The sequence below is a fragment of the Sylvia atricapilla genome, chromosome 22 (genome assembly GCF_009819655.1).
Source record: "Sylvia atricapilla isolate bSylAtr1 chromosome 22, bSylAtr1.pri, whole genome shotgun sequence".
In the NCBI taxonomy this organism is placed as follows: domain Eukaryota; kingdom Metazoa; phylum Chordata; class Aves; order Passeriformes; family Sylviidae; genus Sylvia; species Sylvia atricapilla.
In genome coordinates this window covers 7,052,886-7,073,696 of record NC_089161.1, presented here as the reverse complement: position 1 = coordinate 7,073,696, position 20,811 = coordinate 7,052,886, and the positions used below count along the sequence as shown (strand labels likewise).

Sequence of the window (20,811 nt, the reverse complement as noted above, 5' to 3'; positions counted from 1 at the left end):
CATTTCAAGAGAAACACATCTCAGTTCAGGAGTAACTTTGTTGTCTTTAGTTGTTAAAGTCATGAGGTGCTGACTCTCTGTCAAGTGAGTGTCTTGGCGTCACCTTAAACTGCTCCTGGCCCACAGGGCACTATCTGAAGATGAATTTGGAGTGACTGGGAAAATGAAGATTGGCAACAGAGCAGGGCAAGGAGAAAGTAAACTAAGGATTGTCAGATGAAAGTGCTTTTAAAACAGGGTGTAAAGAAAATAGATATAGACTTTAATTATCCTAAAAGTGGCCAGGAGAAGGTAAGGAGCCTGGGAGTGCCTGAGGGGCTCCATATCAGACCAGCCAAGCGCTGCAGGAGTTTTGGCGTAAGTGAAGCTCTGGTAAGGGAAGGGATCTCACCTGCTCCTTCTGAGAGCTCATGAACATGCAGCACCCACAGGAATGCAGAGAAATCCAGCCAGGAACCATCCCTTCCAAAAGCAGTCCTTGAAAGGAGTGAGAGCTGTTATGTCCAGGCTGTTCTGTGAGAATACAGGCTGGTTTGTCATGTCAGTGTGAAGGATGAGCAGGACCCTGCCAGTCAGAGCAGCAGAATAAGCTGAGGGTGGCTCTGTTTGTCATCCTCAGGTGTCCCGCGGGTCGACGAAGGCGGCTGGAACACTGTGCAGGGGGCAAAGAACAGCAGAGTGCTGGACCCCACCAAGTTCCTTAAAATCACCAAGGTAGGTGCCAGCACAAGCCTCCTTCAGGACAGGGCAATAAAACATCTGTTAATCCAGGAAGGACCAGGATGGTGTGTACAGGTCAAAACTTGCGGTTGGGACATGTTAAATACTCAAGAGTTAATACTGTGTATAAATCAAGCTGCATTATCTTCTGGATGTTCCTGTTTTGTCCTGAAGGAAAGGAGTGTGCAGACTTTCTTTCTCAGGTTCACTGTGTCCTTTTAGTAATCCAGAAGCTCTCACAGTGAGAAAATCTGCATTTTATTCAATGATGAAAATGTGAGCCAGAGTATTGTGTGACATGGATATGCAGCACAGCTCCCATGTTCCATGGGTCGCAAACACATCAGCTGGGGGTCTCAAACACCTGCTGGAAATCCTTGGCTGCCTCGAGTTCTTGAGACCCTGTTTTGATGCTGCTCTTCAGTAAAATAGGGAGGCCACATCGACTTTGATGTGTCACAAACAGCAGCACTCCAGACTTAGGACCCTCCAGTAGAATGAGAAGAGCTGTGTCTGCTTTTAGAGGTTTCTTGGCTTGGTGGCACTGCTGCATCCCCCAGTGTGTGATAAACTGTCATGTTCGTGCTCCACATGAGCATCTTCCTGTTATTTCACCATTAGATGGTGGATTTGGGACAGTTTTCCAGGCTACAGGCTGAGCAAGATTTCTCCTTTGCCAAACTTTGGAACAGCTCTGGGTTTTCTTGCCAAGGAAAAGTCTGGCCTTTTTATAAATCATTGACTCCTAAATATTCCCTTGTCCCACTTAATGTCACTCACCTTGAATTTTTACACTCTGTCTGGATTCTTGGAGAGCTATAAAGCAGGACCTGGACAGACTGCAACCTTTCTGCAGATCCAGTTTGTTCCTTATGGAAGCTGTAAAACAAGTCTCCAAAACTTCATTAGCAGGAGAGGTTCAGCTTCCTCCTGCCTGGAAGGAGCTCACCTAGAAAAAGCCCTACACCTTTATTCCATACAAATGGAGCTGGTTCCACAGCAGTTGCTTTGGAAGGAGAGAGGAGCTCCCCTGAGATCTGCGAGGTCACAGCCTCCTTGTCAATAAATTCTACACTGAACATTGTAAAATCAATGTTCTCTTCTTGCCAGACACCACTTCTTCCCTCCCAAGTTCTGCGACCTGTGGTCGTCCTTTGCCCTCTGGATTGTTTGGTGCCCTGCAGATCCCCCCAAAGCAATGACTGGAGAGTTGATGGACAGTGAAAGTGATTTACGCATAACAAACTGAGCATCTTTCAAATACAGATATACTGAGCTTTTTCTTCTTTCTGAGCTTCAGAATTCTCAATAAAAAGAAGCTCCTGCTCACTGTGAATGTCTCTCATTGACCTTTGGAAGAGGCTCTTTATGATGCCCTTTGTTGTTTGTGTCCTCTGTCTTTGGCCACAGTTTGGTCTTCCAAAAATATGTAAAGTGTATTTTGGTGTTCACAAGACTGGGATTATTGCCAAAAAAACCTCCCATTTATTATTGAGCAGTACAATTTGCCCTTGTAATTGTACATCCTGGTGTGTTTTACAGCCCACAATAGATGAGAAGATTCAGCTTGTGCCTAAAGCCCAGTTGGGCAGCTGGGGGAAGGGCAGCAGCGGTGGAGCCAAAGCAAGTGAGATGGGTAAGTCACTATGGACCCTCACCCTCGGCTTTGCTGCCAAAGAGCAGGTTCAGATGAGGTTCACAGAACCATGGAATGTCCTCAGCTGGAAGGGACCCACAGGGACCATCCAGTCCAACCCCTGGCCCTGCACAGACACCCCAACAATCCCACCCTGGACATCCCTGGCAGTGCTGTCCAAACACCCCTGGAGCTCTGGGGCCGTGCCCATTCCCTGGGGAGCCTGGGCAGTGCCCAGCACCCTCTGGGGAAGAACCTTTCCCTGATCTCCAGCCTAAACCCTCCCCTGGCACAGCTCCAGCTGCCCCCTCAGTGCTGTCCCTGATCATAGGGCAGAGACCAGAGCTGCCCCTCAGGAGGAGCTGCAGCCCCCAGTGAGGACTGCTCTCTGCCTCCTCTCCTCCCCTCTGTGTGACCTCCTGACAAGAAGGGTTGAAGTGGGGCAGGACCAGCCTTTCCCTGCAGTTGTATCCCCATCACTCTGGCTGGACTGCTCAGTGATGCTGAGGTATCAGAGGCTCCTGACCTTGTTGCTCTGCTTTGTGTTGTCTCCACAATCTCCAGACTCCTTGCGACCAAGTGCCACAAGTCTGAACAGATTTTCTGCCCTGCAGCCTCCAGTCTCCCCAGTATCTGCCTCATCTGCATCTTCAGAACTAGAGTCTCGCAGGGCCTTAACGAGGTGAGTGTTGCCTCATTGCTCTTCACTGCTGCACTTGGCACCCCCTGCTCTGGGCACAAGCATTTGGAAAGAAGAGAATTCCTTGCTTTTTCAGGACTGACTGGGTCCTTTTTCCCCTCTGAATTAGCTTTGAACATGCCTGTATTTTACAATGTCATAGCAGAGAGAGGTGGAATTAATTTTTAAAACCATTTTGATAAATGTTTTAGTTTCCACTTCACCCTTCAGTCAAAGGTAGTTGTGCTTAACATATTAAAAACTCTCCAGATAAAATGTCGTAATAAATAGGTTGGATTTAGTGGCTGTGAATTCAGCCGGTCAGTAGGTTTATTTATCCGGGAAAACACACCTAAAACCTGGCAGAAATGCAGCATAAAACCGTGTCTGACCCTCCCCAGCAGGTGTGGGAGGTGCATCCTCCCAGAGCTGGGTGCCTGTGCTCTCACATCCAACAGAAAACTGCAGAGCCTCTCTCTCACTCCAATTCCTTCAGGGCTGCAACCAAGCCAGCTTGGAGCATGAAACCCTCAATATTTACCCTCAATAATTTATTAACTTTAGACACCTTTTATAAATGTACAGTTGGTTTAAAATGTCACTGGATCTTCCTTCCAGTGCACACAAGCTGCTGAAATGTTTTCCTGGGTTGTGCCTCTAATGTTTTCCTTCCTATTTCAAGTAAAACTTCGGCTTATCTGGAAATTATTCCATTTTGACATAATTTTGCCCATCTTACTCAAAAACACAATAATTAATAGGACAGATCACTGTTGCCTGTTGTTTGGGAGGTGTTTTTCAATAAATGGGTAAAAAACACAACTCTCATGGAATCACAGAATGTTTTGCATAGGAGAGAATTGAAAGATGACGCATTCCCACTCCCTACTATGAGCAGGGACACCTTCCACTGTCCCAGGCTGCTCCAAGCCCCATTCAGCTTGGCCTTGAACATTGCCAGGGATCCAGGGGCAGCCACAGCTTCTCTGTGCACCCTCTGGCAGGGCCTCACCACCCTCACAAGGCAGGAGCTTCTTTGTCTAATCTAAAGCTTTCACACCATTTCAAAGTGAAAGAGAGTCTTTGTTTTATAAAATTCACTATTCCATGTATAAAATGGGTGCTGTAGAGCATTGCTTTTCCATATGTCCTCTAGGAAGCATTCATTAGCTGTGCCTGTCTACCCTGGGTATTTCTCTTTGTGCATCCCTAGACTTGAGTTAATTTTGGTTCTAAGTGCGGCTGTAAGAAGGACAGTCAGCAATCCTGTGGGGCTTGGGGGGGTGGGTTTTCCCCCCGGTGAAGGTCTCGAGTGCCTTTTCTAACCTCTGAGTGTGTTTTTGTTGGGCAGTCGTGGGAGCATGGGCAGGGAGAAGAATGACAAACCTCTGCCACCTTCCCTGTCCCGGCCCAACACCTTCCTCCGGGGCAGCAGCAGCAAGGAGCTGCTGCTGGACAACCAGGCCCAGGAGGAGCAGCGCAGGGAGATGCTGGAGACAGTGAAGCAGCTGACAGGAGGCATGGAGATGGACAGGAACAGCACAGAGGCCGAGAGGAACAAAGCCAAGGAATCTGGTAACAGCTCCTCTGTGCTCAGTGAGTCTTACTGAATGTGTGGAAAGGCACAAGGGAGAATCTGTCAGGAGCAGTGATAGGTGTCTGTGCAGGGCACTGTCAGGCTGCTGCAGCTGGGATGCACCTCCCAGAGCTGGGTGACACAGCTGAGTCAGGCAGGCCTGGGCCTTATCCCTCTCACCACTCCTCTGTGGGATCCAGAAGAGTTGAAAGGCTGCAGGTGCCAGCACAATATCACCCCATGGCATTGTCTTTCCTCTTTTATTCTCTCACTGCCCCACTGGCTTCTGGGCACAAAGTCCCCCAGATCAGTGTCAGTTCTTGAGCAATGCTTTTCAGTGCCCAGTAAAGCCACATCTGCCCTTTTCAAGCATTCGCCAAGGCCAGGGCAGGGATTTGGATCTGGGACAGATGGTGCACAGCAGCTTTCTAGCACCGTGTTGTTGCCAGCCCTCCTTCCGAGCCAGCCCTGGTGCAGTGGGATGGTGGCACCTGCCAGGGTGACTCTTGTGTCACCTTGTCAGTCTGCAGCTCCTGCTTTTCCCTCCTGCCAGCTTGGGCTGATCTATTAGTGGGGAAACGGGGACACTTAGGGTGATGTTCCCAGTGGACAGAAGCTTTATAGTAAGGGCAGCATTCAGCTCCTTCCCTGGGAAACATCTGGGAACTTCTGCAATGAGGGAAACACCTCGACTGCCACAGGACAGGCTTACCCTGAAGCTTCGGGATATTGTAGGCAATCCATGGGGACCAGGGTTTTGGGATGTGATTGGGAGATTGCCTTGGGCTGCTGCCCATCACAGTCAGCATATTTTAGCTTGGCTGCAACAGCTCCCTTTAAATTATTTAATGTTGGTGCAGAGGTTTGAAGGTGTTTGACCTGTGCCACTGCCAGCTGTGATCCTGCAAGGTCAAGTTACAGAAATACTGGGAGTTCATGTGGAGGAAAAGTAGCCAGAAAAGAATCGCAGAAGCCCAGAATAGTTTGAGTTGGAAGGAACCTTAAAGTTCATCCAGTTCCAACCCCCTGCTGTGGGCAGGGACACCTTCCACCCATCCCAGGTTGCTCCAAGCCCCCTCAAAGAACTACCCTATGCCTGAGGATGGGACAAAACACACCTGCCCTAGTGACTTCTCTTCTCAGAATGTCGTCTCTAAAATGCTGATTTTCCTTTTCCAAACATTTTTGTTGTTGTATTTCCACCAGCCAAGCCAGAAGCTCCCCCAGCTCCAGTCCAAGAAAAGCCTTCACTATCAGAAGAGGAAATAGAGAGAAAATGCAAATCTATCATTGATGAGTTCTTGCATATTAATGATTTTAAGGTAAGCAATGGAAACCTCACTTAACAGAAAGCTCTGAGGGGCTGCAGTGATTTCTCTCCACGGTGTGTCTCTGTGACCCCAGCCTACACAGAGGCAGCAGAAGCTCCATGAGCACTTTCAGGACAGTTGTTTCCCGAGCTTGTCTTCTGCCCTTCTGGTTATAGGAAAGAAAGCTCAGCCTGTGTGTTTTAAGTAGCAAGATGGATATGTATCTGTCATGAATCACTGAGCAGCACCATAATACTAGCAACTTTGGAAGCAGAAAAGCTAGTGGGAAAATAAACAGAGGTCTTCATTTAGTTATGAAAGCATGTGCTGTTCTGATCTGGAGGCAGATAAAGCAATACTAAATATTGAACAAATTACTCTAGAGGATTTTTAATAAACATTGAAAATCACTGAGCAGCTGTCATCACTTCCTAGTTAAAAGGTTGAAATTTTGTTTCCCTTGTAAATGGGTTTTTTAGCTCGTCCAGGGAGTTTGCAAGGAGTGTTACATTGGCTGCAAAGCTGCTTCATTTGATCTTTCACTGAAATAGATTTTAAAACCTGCCAAGTTTGAAATGGCAGCACTTGGGAGTTTCTGGTTTGGCACCCTAAAAGCAGAGTTGCTGCTTCCATTTCATTGGACTTCCAATTAATAATTGGAAAGAGGAATATTCTCATGATGGATTGTTTAGAGGTCACATCTAGTTATTTGGATAAATTATTAAATACTTGGTTTGGAGAGGAAAAACCTTGCACTGATTTCCAGTGAGCTGGCCTGTGACCCAGTGGCTGGTTAGCCAAGGAGTCTCTGCTCTTTTTCCTGCTTGTGACAGACTCCAAAGGCTCCCCCTGGATGCCTGCGATGAAGGGGCCACTTCAGTTTACTTCAGTTCCCTTTTGCAAATACAGTGATGTGTTTCTGTGGCTGGCTGGAAGTGGAGTTGAATTGCATTAGCCAGGGCAGGGCTGGTTAAAAGTCCATGGAATTGTGGCAGCTTGTTTGCATCAGGAATTGCTTGGTACTGGGGAATTCTTGGTGCTCTTCAGGTGTGGCCAAGCTCTGACTAACTGCTTAAACTCATGCTCCTGCAGCCACCCGTGAGTGAGTTCCTGCTGTGTAGAGCAGAGGAACGGCACTTTGCAGGTGTGTGGTCCTCAGAGTGTGACCTGCCCATGAACTCAAACTGCTGAGCTGTGACCCTGGTGACAGCAGGGCCAGCTAGCAGGGTTCCCTGTGACAGTAGGTCTGTTGGATGAACTCTGACCTGAGCACGCAGGCCGGGACCACTGGGCTCCTGACCTGCAGGAAAAAGCCATACAGGGCCTGAGGAAACACGGCTGGGGCTGCCAGGTCTGGGTAACTCAAGGCATAACTAGTCACAGAGAAGATGTCTGTTGTCAGGAAGGCCACTGAGATTTGTGGGCTGGACTCAGAAGGTCACTGGAGGGTCCTTGGAGATTTTGATATGGGACTTCAAGAGGTGCTCTCAAAGTCTCAGTGTTTTCTTTGTTCAGGTTAAAAAAGGCTTAAGTCAAAGTGGGAGGTTTAGAAAGGGGAAATCTTCCTGCAAGTGTTCCCCAGCTATTTTCTGCTTCTTGGTGGGCTGTGGGTTTGTGACACAGGCATTTGTGCCAGGTCAGAACGTAACAAATCTGGCCTGACACCCCTTTTGTGACTTGCCTTGATGTTTGATGCAGTAATAGGTGTTTGGTGGCATCCAGAAGACAACTCCTGCCATTTCACTAAGTAGCCCTGGAATGTGATTGTGTATTTTAAAAATTGTTACTTGAGTGGCATAAATTCCACTATTGCTATTACTGTTGTTTTTGTTATTGTGATGAGGTGATTTGTGATTTGTTATTTTGTTATTGTGATGAGGTTCCAGCCTAATTTAGCACTTCACCTGGCAGCCTGACAAAATACTCATTTCACCAAAAATCCCCAGTGTTACAGTAGGAAATACTCTTGGTGCCAGGTTTCTGCAGCTTTTCGGTTGAGGGGTGACTGACGTGTGTCGTTCCACAGGAGGCTGTGCAGTGTGTGGAGGAGCTGAGTGCCCAGAACCTGCTCCCTGTGTTCGTGCGTGTGGGCGTGGAGTCGACGCTGGAGCGGAGTCAGATCACCAGGGATCACATGGGCCAGTTGTTACATCAGCTGGTGCAGTCGGGAAAGCTGAGCAAGCAGGATTTCTTCAAGGGGTTAGTATTCTGCATGGAGAATTTCTGAGGGAAACAGATTGTTTTCCTCAGTGTTTCTTGTAAGTGGATCCTGTGCTGCAGAGAAATGATCTCCCACCTTGTTTTGGTATCCTGCCCTCTCCACACATTCTTCTGGAAGGACTGTATCATCTAGGTGTATTTATAAGGAATATTATTATTGCAATGTATTTTAAAGTGTTTCAGATGCTTTAGTGAATGTAAATATGTTCATATTTATATCAGCGTTTATTTTCAAGGAGATCTGTAGGTGTCTGTTTAAATGTGTGTGTTCAGATCCCTGTTCTGTGCTACATTTCTTCCTGTTTGCCTTTTGCAAATCCCTGAATGTAGTTGGAAGAGGGAGCAATCAGAATCCTTCACACAACATTGGTACCTGGGAGCTCTGGAGCCTGAGCTCCTGTGCACCCACAGAGCCTCAGCCCCTCAGCCACTCACCCACTGGGAAAAAGGCTTCACCCACACAATGCCATTTTTCAGGACACCTCAGCTGGAGCAGCCAAATCCTTGAGGGGCTGAGGAGGAAAAAAATGCAGCAGATGGGTTGGACTTGCCTTGAGAAACCTAAGTTTTGGTTGCTGGCTCATTTCAGCTCCCTGAGTTTTGTGTTCTCAGCCTGGTGTCCAGTCCTAAAACAATCCCTGTTCCCGTGTAGGTCCCTGGCAGCACTCAGTCCTCGCTGGGGTGCAGAGCAGGAGGGATAAAACAGGGATAGCAACAAATGCAGCAGTGAAAGAGCAGATGAAGTAACCCTTCGGTACTGACTTTCTGAGGAGTTGACTCTGTCTGGCTTTAATTTGAATCCCTGTCATGATACCACCAACCACTCCAAGAGGGAAATTCTTGCACTCGTGTCTGTCCTTGAATTTCATCTAGCTCACAGAAAAGCTCTAAACCATGTGGAACGGCTGAAGAAATCTGTATCCACAGGGAATGCATTTGTGTTCACACAGCACTGATGGTCAGAGGGACTCGTTAGAGGTGGTACATACTCAAAATGTACTGTGATTAAAGCTGTTCTCGAGTTTCCTGGAGATGGATAAGTGGGTCTTGATGAAATATTGGGATCTGTGCTCTGAATGTGACAAACAATGTGAAACAACTCCTGAAGATGATGGAAAGGGCAAGTGGTGTTCAGTGGGTGCTGAGAACACCAGAAACCACCTCACTTACTGACACAGAAGTGACTGTGTAATGAGGGATAACAGGATGAACACTGGTCCCAGCCCACATCTGGGGAGATGCACAACAGGAAAACAATTTCTGGCAGAAAGGATGGAGGAGCAGCAGAGGATGCAAAGAACAAAGCAAAGAAGGTGGTTTCAGGTTTGAAACATGAGAGAAAATGTGGATTTATAGTTACTAAACAGAACACAGGAGTTTTCAAGGTGTTCAGGGAGAAATAAACCATGATAGATAGTGGCAGGAGAGCAGAAAAGTTACCATCTCCCAGCATGGGAAATGAAGCCACCTGCAAGGGTTTCATGGGAAAGAAAAGTTTTGAGCCATTCTGGAAAGTATATCACTGGGGAACAGTCCTATAATTCCTGCTGCACATAGAAATTCTCGTTTGCTGAACTGAGCTCTTAGTTACAGATGTTTCACTGCTTACCTTACATTTGGAATTCTGTTAGGATTAACCCCCTTCCCTAAATGTTTGGATATTTTTAAGAAAGTTTTATTTACTTGATGGTTTATATATACAGACAAAAATGCTTTTTAGTTTTATAGATGTTACTGTTTAGTAAATGATTTGGTACTGGGATATAAGAATTATTATAAATGGAGGTTTCCTGGATGTATCTGTTGGATCTATAAAGTGGGGTCTTTTCCACATATTCTCCATGTTACTGCATGGAGAAATTCAGTCTTGGCAGTTTGGAAGTATCACAAGCAATAGGGTTTTTGTTACCTTTATGATTCTCCTCACTCCTCTCTCTTTGTGCTCCTCTTTTATGTTACAAAACATTTTGGAAGTGCAGATTTCTTTGAAGGAAATGTCTCAAATTAAATTTTATTTAATACTTAATGTTTTTTCTTCCTTCAAAAGTTTTTCTGAGACCCTGGAGATGGCGGATGACATGGCAATAGATATACCCCATATCTGGTTGTACCTGGCTGAGTTGGTGACCCCCATGTTAAAAGAAGGAGGAATCTCTATGAGAGAACTTATACAGTAAGTGATGCTTCCCCAGTTGTGCCTGTAGTGTTTTCTCAGTCTCACCTCAGTAGTAGGTGAGGCATGAGCAATGCTGGAGGCTCAGCTCCACACAGGAGCTGATGGAAAACTTGTTGCACATCCTTGGGGGCCCACACGGGTCTGAGAGCTCTGCTGGGAAGTGAGCTTGGTGCTTACACCCTTGGAGAAGGGTTTTATCCATAAGTCTGCTGTTTGTTTCAGCTCAGCTTAAAAATATCCCAGTTCTTTAGAGTGGAGTCATTTGGGAGCACAGGGGCTCTGGGAATTAGAGACTGAGGTATTGCAGAGAGGCTGTGTGGCTCAGAGGGGTAACGGAAGGAGGGCTGGATCAGATGGGATATTTGGAATAAATTCTCCCCTGTGAGGGTGGGGGAGCCCTGACACAGTTTGCCCAGAGAAGCTGTGGCTGCCTCATCCCTGGAAGCATCCAAGGCCAGGTTGGAGAGGGCTTGGAGCAACCTGGGATAGTGGAAGGTGCCCCTGCCCAAACTATGAGATTCCGTGTCTCTAGCACCTGGGCACTGCCTTAAATGGGCACAAAACCTTGTCTGCAGGACCAGAAACCATTTCCTGGATCATAATTCCTGCATTTTCTTTCTGTCCCTACATATTTTGGGATTAACTGTGAGCAAGTTGAATGGTTCCTATTTCTATTACCAGCATATTCAGAAAACAAGTCTTTTCCGTCTACTCGAATGCAGCATCCCACAAAAATGAGTGGATTTGACATTAAATAGAACATATTTTTTGATGTAAAATTCAAGTCTTTGTAATTTGCCCTATTGTGACAAGGTCACTGCATCACTAAATGTTTTACCAGCAATGCTGGATTAATCAAATCCTTCCTTCCGGGCAGAAGTTAAAGGTTTCCTTGCCTCAGTTTGATCACTACCCCTGGATTTGCATTCCAAATACAAATTATAAAGGAAAAACACCTGGTTTTCTTTCATTCTAGAGAATTTAGCAAACCCTTGCTTCCTGTGGGAAGAGCCGGCATCTTGCTTGCTGAAATCTTGCACCTTCTATGCAAACAAATGGTGAGTGTGCTGGTGCTCCTGTCCTCCGGAGGGAGGAGTGGATGCAGCATTTGTGTTCGTGCATGACACCTACACCATTCCCATGAGGACATTTAGGGATGGGCCAGCCAATCCAGATAACTTAGGAAACGTGCCTCGCACCCCCAGTTTCCAACCAAGCCTTACAGGGTTCCAAAAAGTTGAGTTAACTTTTTGTTTTCTCATCACTTTTCCCTTTTGCAGGTACCTTTGCACCTGGCTTCTCCCAGAAGCTAAGAGTGCTGAAATACTGCAAGAGGGACATGCTCAAGGGATTTCTGGGCTGACCAGAAGCAGCAAGTGCCGGGAATCTTGCGAGAGAACTGTTCTTGCAGACCGGAGAGGTTCTCAGGGCTCGGATAAGCTTCCGATGGCCTCAGACTGCTGTGTGCTTATCCAAACTAAACCTGCCGACTCTTGAGGTTCACCCACCACTGGGGTAGTGACACCTCCTCACCCCATGACTCCGAGAGCTCTCTTTCACACCTCACAGCTGTGTGTCCAACCAGATTGGTGGTTTCCCTATAACTCATCTCCATTTTTGTCTTTTTTTTTTTTTTTTTTTTTTTTTTTTTTTTTTTTTTTTTAAATCCAGCTGAATCCTGCACTTTGGATAGTGTCTATTTCCAACCCTGTAAAATCCCTCACTTGCCTTTTTTTTTCTTTTTTTTTTTTTTCAAGCATGCATTCAAGTAAAGTTGAATGTTCCAGGAGCATTTCAGTCCAACAGTGCAAAGAGTGACTTTTTATTTATTTACTTTAGTATTGTGCTTGTTTGGACAGTCAAATTTTAATTTTTTTTTAACTATTCTGTGAAAGAAAAGCTGCTGTGCTCTGGGTGTGGAAGCACAGCCTTGGGTCAGTGTTTTTGCCACAGCTTTCTGATCTGATCTTGTCCAGGTCAAGACTTGGACTGGGGTAGCAGGAACTATGCACAGTTGGCTCTTAACAACCTGTATTGTAAAGTGAAAATTGTAATCTGCTTTGTAAACTTAAAATCAGGCTGTGTTTCTCAGCTTGGCTTAGGCTGCTCAGTGGTCTCCTGTGTACAGGTGCTGTAGGGTGAAACTTCGGCAGAGCATTTGGGTGAAAAGAGCTGATTATGTTCAGCATTTTTATTCTTGTCAGAACTGTGTGTGTCAGAACTGTGCTCTCTGAGGCAGGAGGCTCAAAGGTCAGTGTGACATTAGAGGCTGCAAAAGGCAGAACTGTCTGTGCTCCAAGGCACTGCTGTCAAGGTTTGCATAAACTCTAGGAAATAGAGAATTTGGAATTATGTGCCTGAATTTGAGGCATGGTCTCTGCGCAGAAAACAGCCATGTAAATGAGAGATTTTCTCAAAGGAACAGTTTGCCAGAGCCTTACTGTCAAGGCAAGGGAGTGTGAGTCACGGAGTAAGTCAGGAGAAGGATCTGAGTCACGTGTGCCAGCTCTGTGTCAGGCCGTGGGAAAGTGCCCTGTTCCACGTGTCACTTCTCCTGGGTTACCTCAGAGGACGTTGCGAACCTCCAGTGTCACTTCTGCCTTGCCCATTCCCTGTCACGAGGCATTGCCCACCTGAGAGGATGTGCATACCTGAGGGGATTGCGCATGTGGTTTCTCTTGCACGGGGTCTCCAGATGTTCTCACTCATTGCCGGGCGTTTGTTGGGTGGCTGAACTGTCCTTTATTCCTCCTGACACAGCTGCACCATTCCAGCCCCTGTGAGTTCCCAGGGCATCCATCAGCTCCTTAAATGGACAAACTGCTTGTGTTTCAGAGCCATAAGAAAGTGGGAGCCTTATGGAGGGAGTCTGGCCTCAGTTGGAAGGACTACTTACCCGAAGGGGAGAATGTACATACCTTTCTCATGGAACAAGTGAGTTCAGATCATTTGCTTGATCATCCTGCTTGTTCATCCTCTTCCATCCCCTTCTTAGGTGCAAGTTGTAATATGAGGTGAAGTGTTGGGGTATATGATTTTAGCACCACCTTTTGAAGCACAGGGAGGACAAGCCTGTCTCCGCTGCTCCCAGACACCTGGCTTTCTCTAGGAGACCTATTTCTCCAGCTGGGGAAAAAAACATTCAAAAATAAGTTTTGGGGCAAGGGCGGACAATCTGCAGAAGTGCCACAATTAATGGTAGCAGTTATTCACTCATCCCACCTTGGATTATGATCCTCGAGGGAGCCAGGACTGATGGAGGCACCTCATTTCTTGTTGGTGCCTCAGGAAGTTGCTGTCTCCCTTTGGAGCTTCGAGTGATCCAGTGCCCTGTTCTGGCACTTTGGAAGTGCTGCAGGAAATGAAATGATTACCATGGCCTGGGCCTTGCTGAGGGGACTGCAGCTCTTCTGTCACAGTTTTCAAGGAACTGGGGCATTGGCTGCAATTCCTTTGAGCCAATGCCAGCTCTGGTTGTTGCATTCCAGCCCCTGTAGCTCCAGGCAGGCAACACACACTTGATTTTGTGCTCTGCTGTGCAGGGCTGGAGCTGGCTGAGGTGCCTCATTGTGTTTGTTGGATAATGGAGTCCCCATGTGTTTGTAAAATGCTTCCTAACTATAGGAACAGGGAAAGTTTATATTGTAACGATAACTGAGCAGCTAAAAGATGCCAGGAAGCAGAATTAAATGTAGTTTCCTGATTCAATCTGCTGTAATTCAGCCTATGAAGGTACATTTCACTAATTGTCATCATCACATGTGGTGTTGCAGAAGTTGGAGTTCACAGAGTCTGACTGTTCCAGTTCCTCAGAAGCACTTTCAGAGAAAGAACTCTCTGCAGAAGAGCTGAATAAGCAGCTGGAAAAACTCATTGTTGAGGACAAGGCGAATGATGAACAAATCTTTGATTGGGTAGAGGTACAAAGAGATTTTCACCCTCCCTGCATACTGTTTAAACTGCTTGTGTAAATATGTTCTGGTCTGAACATCTCAGGGTATGGGACACCGTGAGGATTTGGTCTGTGCAATCAAAACTTCCAAATAATTAAAGTCTAAAATATGATCAGTTTTTTAAGGGTCAGCTTCGGGAAGGAAGACTTCTAGCCATATTAACTGTGTAACTAATCTTTTAAATACTGTAGATTTTCTGACACTGAATATTGTGCTTCTGCCACTTAGTACATTTTAGATGTACATTGCTACATCATTTCTTCAGAAAATAGGGAAGAGAAGCTTCTCACTACTTTTCTCAAACATGACCTCTCCAAATTTTTCCCTGTAAAAACATGCTGGGTTTTCACTGAGAGCACCTTTTCCCAATGCACTGGGCCAGGCACTGGAAGAGAAAATAAAGGAAAAAAAAGAGGAAAAGGCCAGTCAACCCCCTGGTCTTTGCTGTCAGTCTCTGGCTGCCTTCTTAAACTTGGATGTTTATTGTCTGAAATTATACCCAACATAGGCATTTACGTCTGTGCTTACACTAAATCTTGGTCAGCTGCAGTTATTTCTGTGGCAGAGCAATGTGTTAGAAATGTCATTTTTCCACTGCTGTTAGGGGAGTTGAGAATGGAATGAAAGCAGCACTGAAAATCAGCCACAGGCTCTCTGGAGCCTTGGACAGGCTCCATAGCCATTCCCTGAATTTCTTTTACAAAGCAAACAATCTCCACCCAAGGAATACACCATAAAGTTTGTTGGAAGAGCCTAAAACTCCTTGAACTGTGTAAGGGTGTTGCAGGAGCCCAGGGTGGTTGGTTTGGCTCTGCAGACAAACGGCTCCTTGTGGGAGGCGTTCAGAGGCACAGGGATCCCATGGGAACCGGTGTTGCCTGTTGAGGTCCCTGAGGGAATTTCAAGGAGTGAGTGGGGAAGCCAAGTGTTTCAGGGGTGAGCTGGGTTTGTGCTGCTGCAGCAGCTGAGCCTGAGATTCAGCACTGGAGCTTGGAAGTGGTTGCACTCCTGCAGTGCCATGTTTTTAAATCAATTTATTCTTGATTCCAGGCTAATCTAGATGAAAGCCAGATGAGTTCACCTACATTCCTTAGAGCTTTAATGACAGCAGTTTGTAAAGCAGCTATTATAGGTGAGTAACTTAGAGTGTAAACACCACACAAACCAAACATGCAAAGAATTGGTTAGTATTTTCCAGGTCTATGTCACATTTCCCTGCCCTAGCCTGTGTTTTATCACACACTGGGGCTTCTCCATTATTTGGGATTGTGCCTGAGAGCAGGGTGTCCCCTCCACATGTGACAGTTGGGCACTTTGCTAGGTATGGTGCTTCTAAGGGTGACCCTGGTGTGTCCCAGTGACCTTGTGTGAGCAGGGGTTTCAGACGGTGCTGGTAATGCCAGGTTGTTCGTTGATTTTCTTAATGAAGTTGGAAATGACTGAGATCATCATTAAGGCAATTAACACGTCCACTCCTGTGTCAACAAGGATGCATGGGCACCCCAGCATGGGCTGCAGGAAGAAGGCAGTCTGGTGTTCAGGCTTGTAAGAGTTTTTTGTCCAAAGTTCCAATTTTGGAAGGATGGTTTATGTGGACTGCCTGACTGTATAGCTGGAAATACAGGAAAGGGAAGGCTCCCAAGTCAGACATGTGAGCCTCGGAACCTCAGGGGGAGGGGGTTGAGTAAAGCTCTGCAGCCAGAAACATCTGCTCAGTTCACTTGGTTTTCTTTAACTTTGCTGTTGGCATCTGGCACACCAAAAAGTGGTGCTTGTAAAGAGTCTGGTTCTGCTCTGAGCTGTGATTTAGGGGAGAGAACGGGCTGAATTCCACCGTGTGAGGGAGGGGAGGGACAGCCCAGCTCTTTTCTCTCCCTGGGAACAGAACCTTGCTCATGCCACCTAGTGTTAGCAGAGACATGACACGGGACTTCATTTCCAGTGTTTGAGGGTTCCCTGTTGTGTAAGGAAAATCATCCTCTGCTTTAAATTTTGACCTTGCCTCTAACTGAGGTGGGTTTTTTTTTGTTTTCAAAATATCACTTAATTGGGTTGCATGATTTACTTGAAAGCTGCTGAGTAATTTATCCTTGTAGGTGATGGACTTCTAATGCATATTTTTTATATACTCACTATTTCCTATATAATGTGCAACTTAGGATTCTGTTTCTGCCCTGGTATTTCCAGAAAACAAAGATTTTTTAAAAAACGTATAACCTCCTAAACACAGTTGCCTGTGGGGACACTATTTGTGCTACAAAGTAAGGTTGTGCTTCTGCCTGTATTAAGGCTGGGGTCACTGCAGGTTCAGTGGTTGAACGTGGGGAACTGTATGGACCAAGACTTCCAGAAAGAGCCGTTAAGCAAAAATACTTCCTGTTGTTTCTCACCCTCCTTTTCTCTCCACTCTAATCTGTGTTTGTGATTGCTGTTTGCATAAATAAAGGCAAAGACCCATCCTGTTGCTATGTGCCAAGCTAACCCTGCTTTCTCCTCTTGCCCTCAGCGGACTCTTCCAGCTTCCGAGTGGACACTTCTGTTATCAAACAGAGAGTGCCAATCTTGCTCAAGTACCTGGACTCAGACACAGAGAAGGAACTACAAGCACTTTATGCACTACAAGCATCAATAGTAAAACTTGATCAACCTCCTAGTAAGTGTTGACTCTGTGCTAAGAATTTGAGCCCACATAAGGGAAGGGGGGTTCTGTGGGAGACTGGAAGAGGATGTACTTTTCCTTACCTTTGTAGGTAGCAGATGAGAGAAGCTGGTGTGGGTGGGTTCAGCTTGTCCAGATCCCAGCTTTTTAGAGCAGCTCAGGTTTCCAAATGCTTGGCCAGAGGCTGGTTCTTCCTTTGGTTGCTCCTGTGAGCAGCCACACAGAAGGAAGGACACACCTCTGTTGATAAAAAGAGAGCAAAAAAAGAGCAGTAAAAAATAATCTGTTGAGTTTGCAGTACCTGGGCATGTGAAAGCATGGGTGTTGTTATTGCATTACTACTCCACAGGTGTCTGTGGGCTTGGAGGGAATAAAATTAGTTGGCCAACTGATGAGTTTTGTCCCAGAGATGCTACAGAAAACTCTTGTGGGGCAAGAGGCAAGGGAGTAGCCAAAGAAACAGGGATTCCCAGGGGAATCTGCAGCACAAAATCCAAGAGTACCTCAAAACATCCAACACGATCATCCATAGTGTCCTTTATGACATTAGTTGAGCATTCTATCTCTCCTGATGAGCCACAAAAATCCGGGGTTGGAGGGAATTCAACATGTGGTCAAGAGGATATGGGCTGCTGTGGTCCTGCTTGCCAGCCCATCTCTAGATAACATATTCCCACAACCGCTTTCCCAGCTTTCCCTCTCCTCTGACAGTGTCAGAGGAGTCGATTTTCCCCCTCACCTGAGTGTGAGCAGCCAGGAACAGTAACTGAGTAAGAGCCCTTTGTTTTCCTTGTCTCTCCATCTCCTGTGCCAAGAGGTCCCATTAATCCCCTTATCTGCAGACGTCTCTGTCGCAGGCACAGCTGACAGATGTTCCCTCCTGTTACTCCATTACTGCAGATCTGTTGCGGATGTTTTTTGATTGCCTGTATGACGAGGAGGTCATTTCAGAGGATGCCTTCTACAAGTGGGAAAGCAGCAAGGACCCGGCAGAGCAGAACGGGAAAGGAGTGGCGCTAAAATCTGTCACAGCATTCTTCACGTGGCTACGGGAGGCTGAAGAGGAGTCGGAGGATAATTAAAACTTAAAATACAGATTTAAAACAAACAAACAAAAAAGAAACAATTTAAGTATTTTTTTAAAAAGTTTCACGTCTTCGCCAATCACAGTGCAGCAAGGCCAATTCTCTCTCGCAGACTCCCCTTGCCCCACACACACACGAATGGGACAGGTAAAACCCAATAAACACCGAGGTCATCATGGAGGCAAAAAGGTACTTGAAAAAAACCCCACAAAAGTAAACTTCAAACCCGAGGGCGGGAGCACTAAACCAAAATACATGTATTATTTATAGAAAATACTTTCTGTTTTAATCTTTTTCTTTTTTTTTTTTTTTTAAACAAGGACTCATACTTCGGGAAACACACAGCAAAACAAATCTGTTTAGCAAAAACAAAAACAAGTTGAAAACTTCTAATTTATTATTTTAAGGACTGCAAATGCCAGTGTAATTTTTAAATTTGCAGTTTCTGTAAACAAATTGTATAATAGAACAAAAGCAGAGAAAAAAATTCCCTCCCCTTCATACGCACCTCAGTTTTGTTTCAAAGCATGATAAATAGACAAAACTTTGAAGGGGGTTGGGGTGAGCTAGATGAGGACAAGATCAATTTTTTTTTATTGTCATCAGATTTTTCTGCCTGCCTCTCAGCTTGCTTCAGAAATTTAAAAAGAAAATAGTAATCAAACCATACATAACCTTGGATCAGAACGAAAATGCATTTGAGAAAACTGCTGCAGACCAGAGTGCTCCAAAAATAACTCATTGAAAACCATGCTACCCCGGGGAAAAATGTACTAGTAATACTTTGAGAACCTTTAGGGCAACTTTAAGGCTTGTAAATACATAGAACAAATATTTAAAAAAAAAAAAAAAAAAAGAAAAAAAGAAATTGACTCGATACTATTTCTTTTCACTTTCAAAATATAAAGAACAAAATAAAGACAAACATTGCAAGTTTAAAAGCAAGTAAAACGACTTCTCCTTTGACAGCTGCTGAATGTGTGCACCATCCTGAGCGGTGCTGGCTTCCTTGGCATGCCGTAGATCCTCGGGCCCAAATTGTGTACATATAGTGTGTGTCTGTATGTGTGACTACCAGAAATGAAGGGTGAGAGCAATTGTTGTTTAAAAAAAAAAATAGAAAAAAGGGAAAAAGGGGTTGCTGTTGTGCCGAGAAACTCCCTGGCCAGGGAGAAGCCAGTGGCTGCGGGGCCACGTGGGTGCAGTTGGTTCCCAAGGCTGGGACGTGACCTAAGGGTGGACGGTGCCCAACCTCAGCAGGGTTTCTCCAGCCACGTGGCAGCGTGTCTCTGGTATGACTTGGATCAGTGGTGTCATCGGGAGATGTGTGACCCTGGGAGCTCTGGAGCCCACAGCAGCTGTGAGAGCCGAGATCCGCCAGCCCTGCGCCCGTGGCCGCCCACTGCTGTGCTGTGCTGTGCTGAGCTGTGCTGTGCTGAGCTGTGCTGTGCTGTGCTGAGCAGCCAGGGCCCCCGCAGGGGACACAGCACCAGGGAGCAGGTGCAGGAGCAAGGCACCTCCCGCCTGGCTCCGTGTGCGCAGAGCCACAAGCCATGGGAGCCCCTTCTGTGTGCCCACTGGGACCCAGGCCCTGGTGCTGCTCCAAGCCGAGCTGCTGCTGAGGACAGGAAGGCCCTCGTGTGTCTCTTCAGCCACCAAAGATGACCTGCTGGCTTTCACTGTGAGAAGCACCTGCCATCAAGGACTCTACAAAACTGGGGAAGCCCTGAAATTCGGTTTGTGAACTGTGGGCCATGGACCATGAGTAACCTGTGGAGCATTTGCTGGGGGTGTCTGCAGCACGGACTGCTCACATGATGCTGTCTTTTTCTTTCCGGCTGCTAAATCACTTCTTAAAACCAACGACAACAACAAAAAAACCCCACCCCAACAACAAAAAGAAACAAAAAGAAAAAAAAAAAAAAAAAAAAAAAAAAGAAGAAAGGCTACAAAAACATTAAATACTTTCCTAATCTTACTTTTACATGTAAACAATTGCTGTACTTGCCTGAGGATGTGATTTGATCACCATGGGGAAGGGAGGAGGTACCTGGTTGTGGCCAGAAGGGAGATGTCCATGAGACATTTTCCCTGTTAACATGTTCCACACCATGAATCTGAGCTAGAGAATCCATGGCCTAAAACACTAGAGCATTGTTTGGTTATTTTTTTTTTTAGTAACAATAAAACACTTTTCTTTGATGTTTTGTTAAAAAAAAAAAAAAGAAAAAGAAAAATATTTCTCACCATTAATATATGCTCATGTATCTGCATGTACCAGCGTCCAGTGATGCCTTGGCCTCACCATTGGGCCCAGAGGTTTGGATGGGCTCTCAAGGTCTCCAAAAGGTCTGTCCCCGTGGAACCCCCACCCACCAGGGCTCCAGGGCTGTCTGTTAAACCTCTGCAGGTCGTGTGGGTGCTCTTCTTCCAAAAGGCGCTTTTTTGAGCGGTACATGGTGGCTTGTAGCAGTTAAATAGTTAAATTAAATGGATGCCAGTTTGTATGTAAATAAGGGTAATTATTTGCCAACTTGGTGTGGAATTCCTCTCAGGATGTCAGTGTCAGAGCCTGCTGGGAATGTGAGTGTGCAACAGCAGAGCTGTGCAAGGACGGATTGCTCTCATTGCCTTGGATTGGAAAAGACAAATTTGCTGTAGAGCCTTTGAACAGACCTGTGAATCCACTGTGTCAGGGCTGGGAAATCTGTTTGGGGAGCTTAAACCTTCTGGCTGAAAGAGTTGGAAAACCACTGGCTGGAGGGAATGGGAATTGTCAGCAGGTGGGTAGAGATGA

General features: G+C 46.1%; 1 protein-coding gene across 4 annotated transcripts in view; it reads left to right on the top strand.

Moving 5' to 3' along the window:
* Positions 1-18,955, top strand: part of EIF4G3 (eukaryotic translation initiation factor 4 gamma 3) — a 155,679-nt gene extending 136,724 nt beyond the window's left edge. For 3 of the 4 annotated variants that reach the window (XM_066334487.1, XM_066334489.1, XM_066334488.1), the window contains exons 23-35: positions 620-714; positions 2,263-2,356; positions 2,921-3,038; positions 4,387-4,610; positions 5,818-5,933; positions 7,948-8,120; positions 10,189-10,314; positions 11,294-11,375; positions 13,153-13,251; positions 14,091-14,237; positions 15,321-15,402; positions 16,777-16,923; positions 17,830-18,955. In XM_066334487.1, coding sequence (XP_066190584.1) covers positions 620-714; positions 2,263-2,356; positions 2,921-3,038; positions 4,387-4,610; positions 5,818-5,933; positions 7,948-8,120; positions 10,189-10,314; positions 11,294-11,375; positions 13,153-13,251; positions 14,091-14,237; positions 15,321-15,402; positions 16,777-16,923; positions 17,830-18,011 — 1,685 coding nt within the window. In that variant the 3' untranslated portion in view covers positions 18,012-18,955. Of the gene's footprint in view, positions 1-619; positions 715-2,262; positions 2,357-2,920; positions 3,039-4,386; positions 4,632-5,817; positions 5,934-7,947; positions 8,121-10,188; positions 10,315-11,293; positions 11,376-13,152; positions 13,252-14,090; positions 14,238-15,320; positions 15,403-16,776; positions 16,924-17,829 lie in introns of all 4 variants that reach the window. The other variant, XM_066334485.1, reaches the window with a different exon arrangement.
* Positions 18,956-20,811: the final 1,856 nt, after the last annotated feature.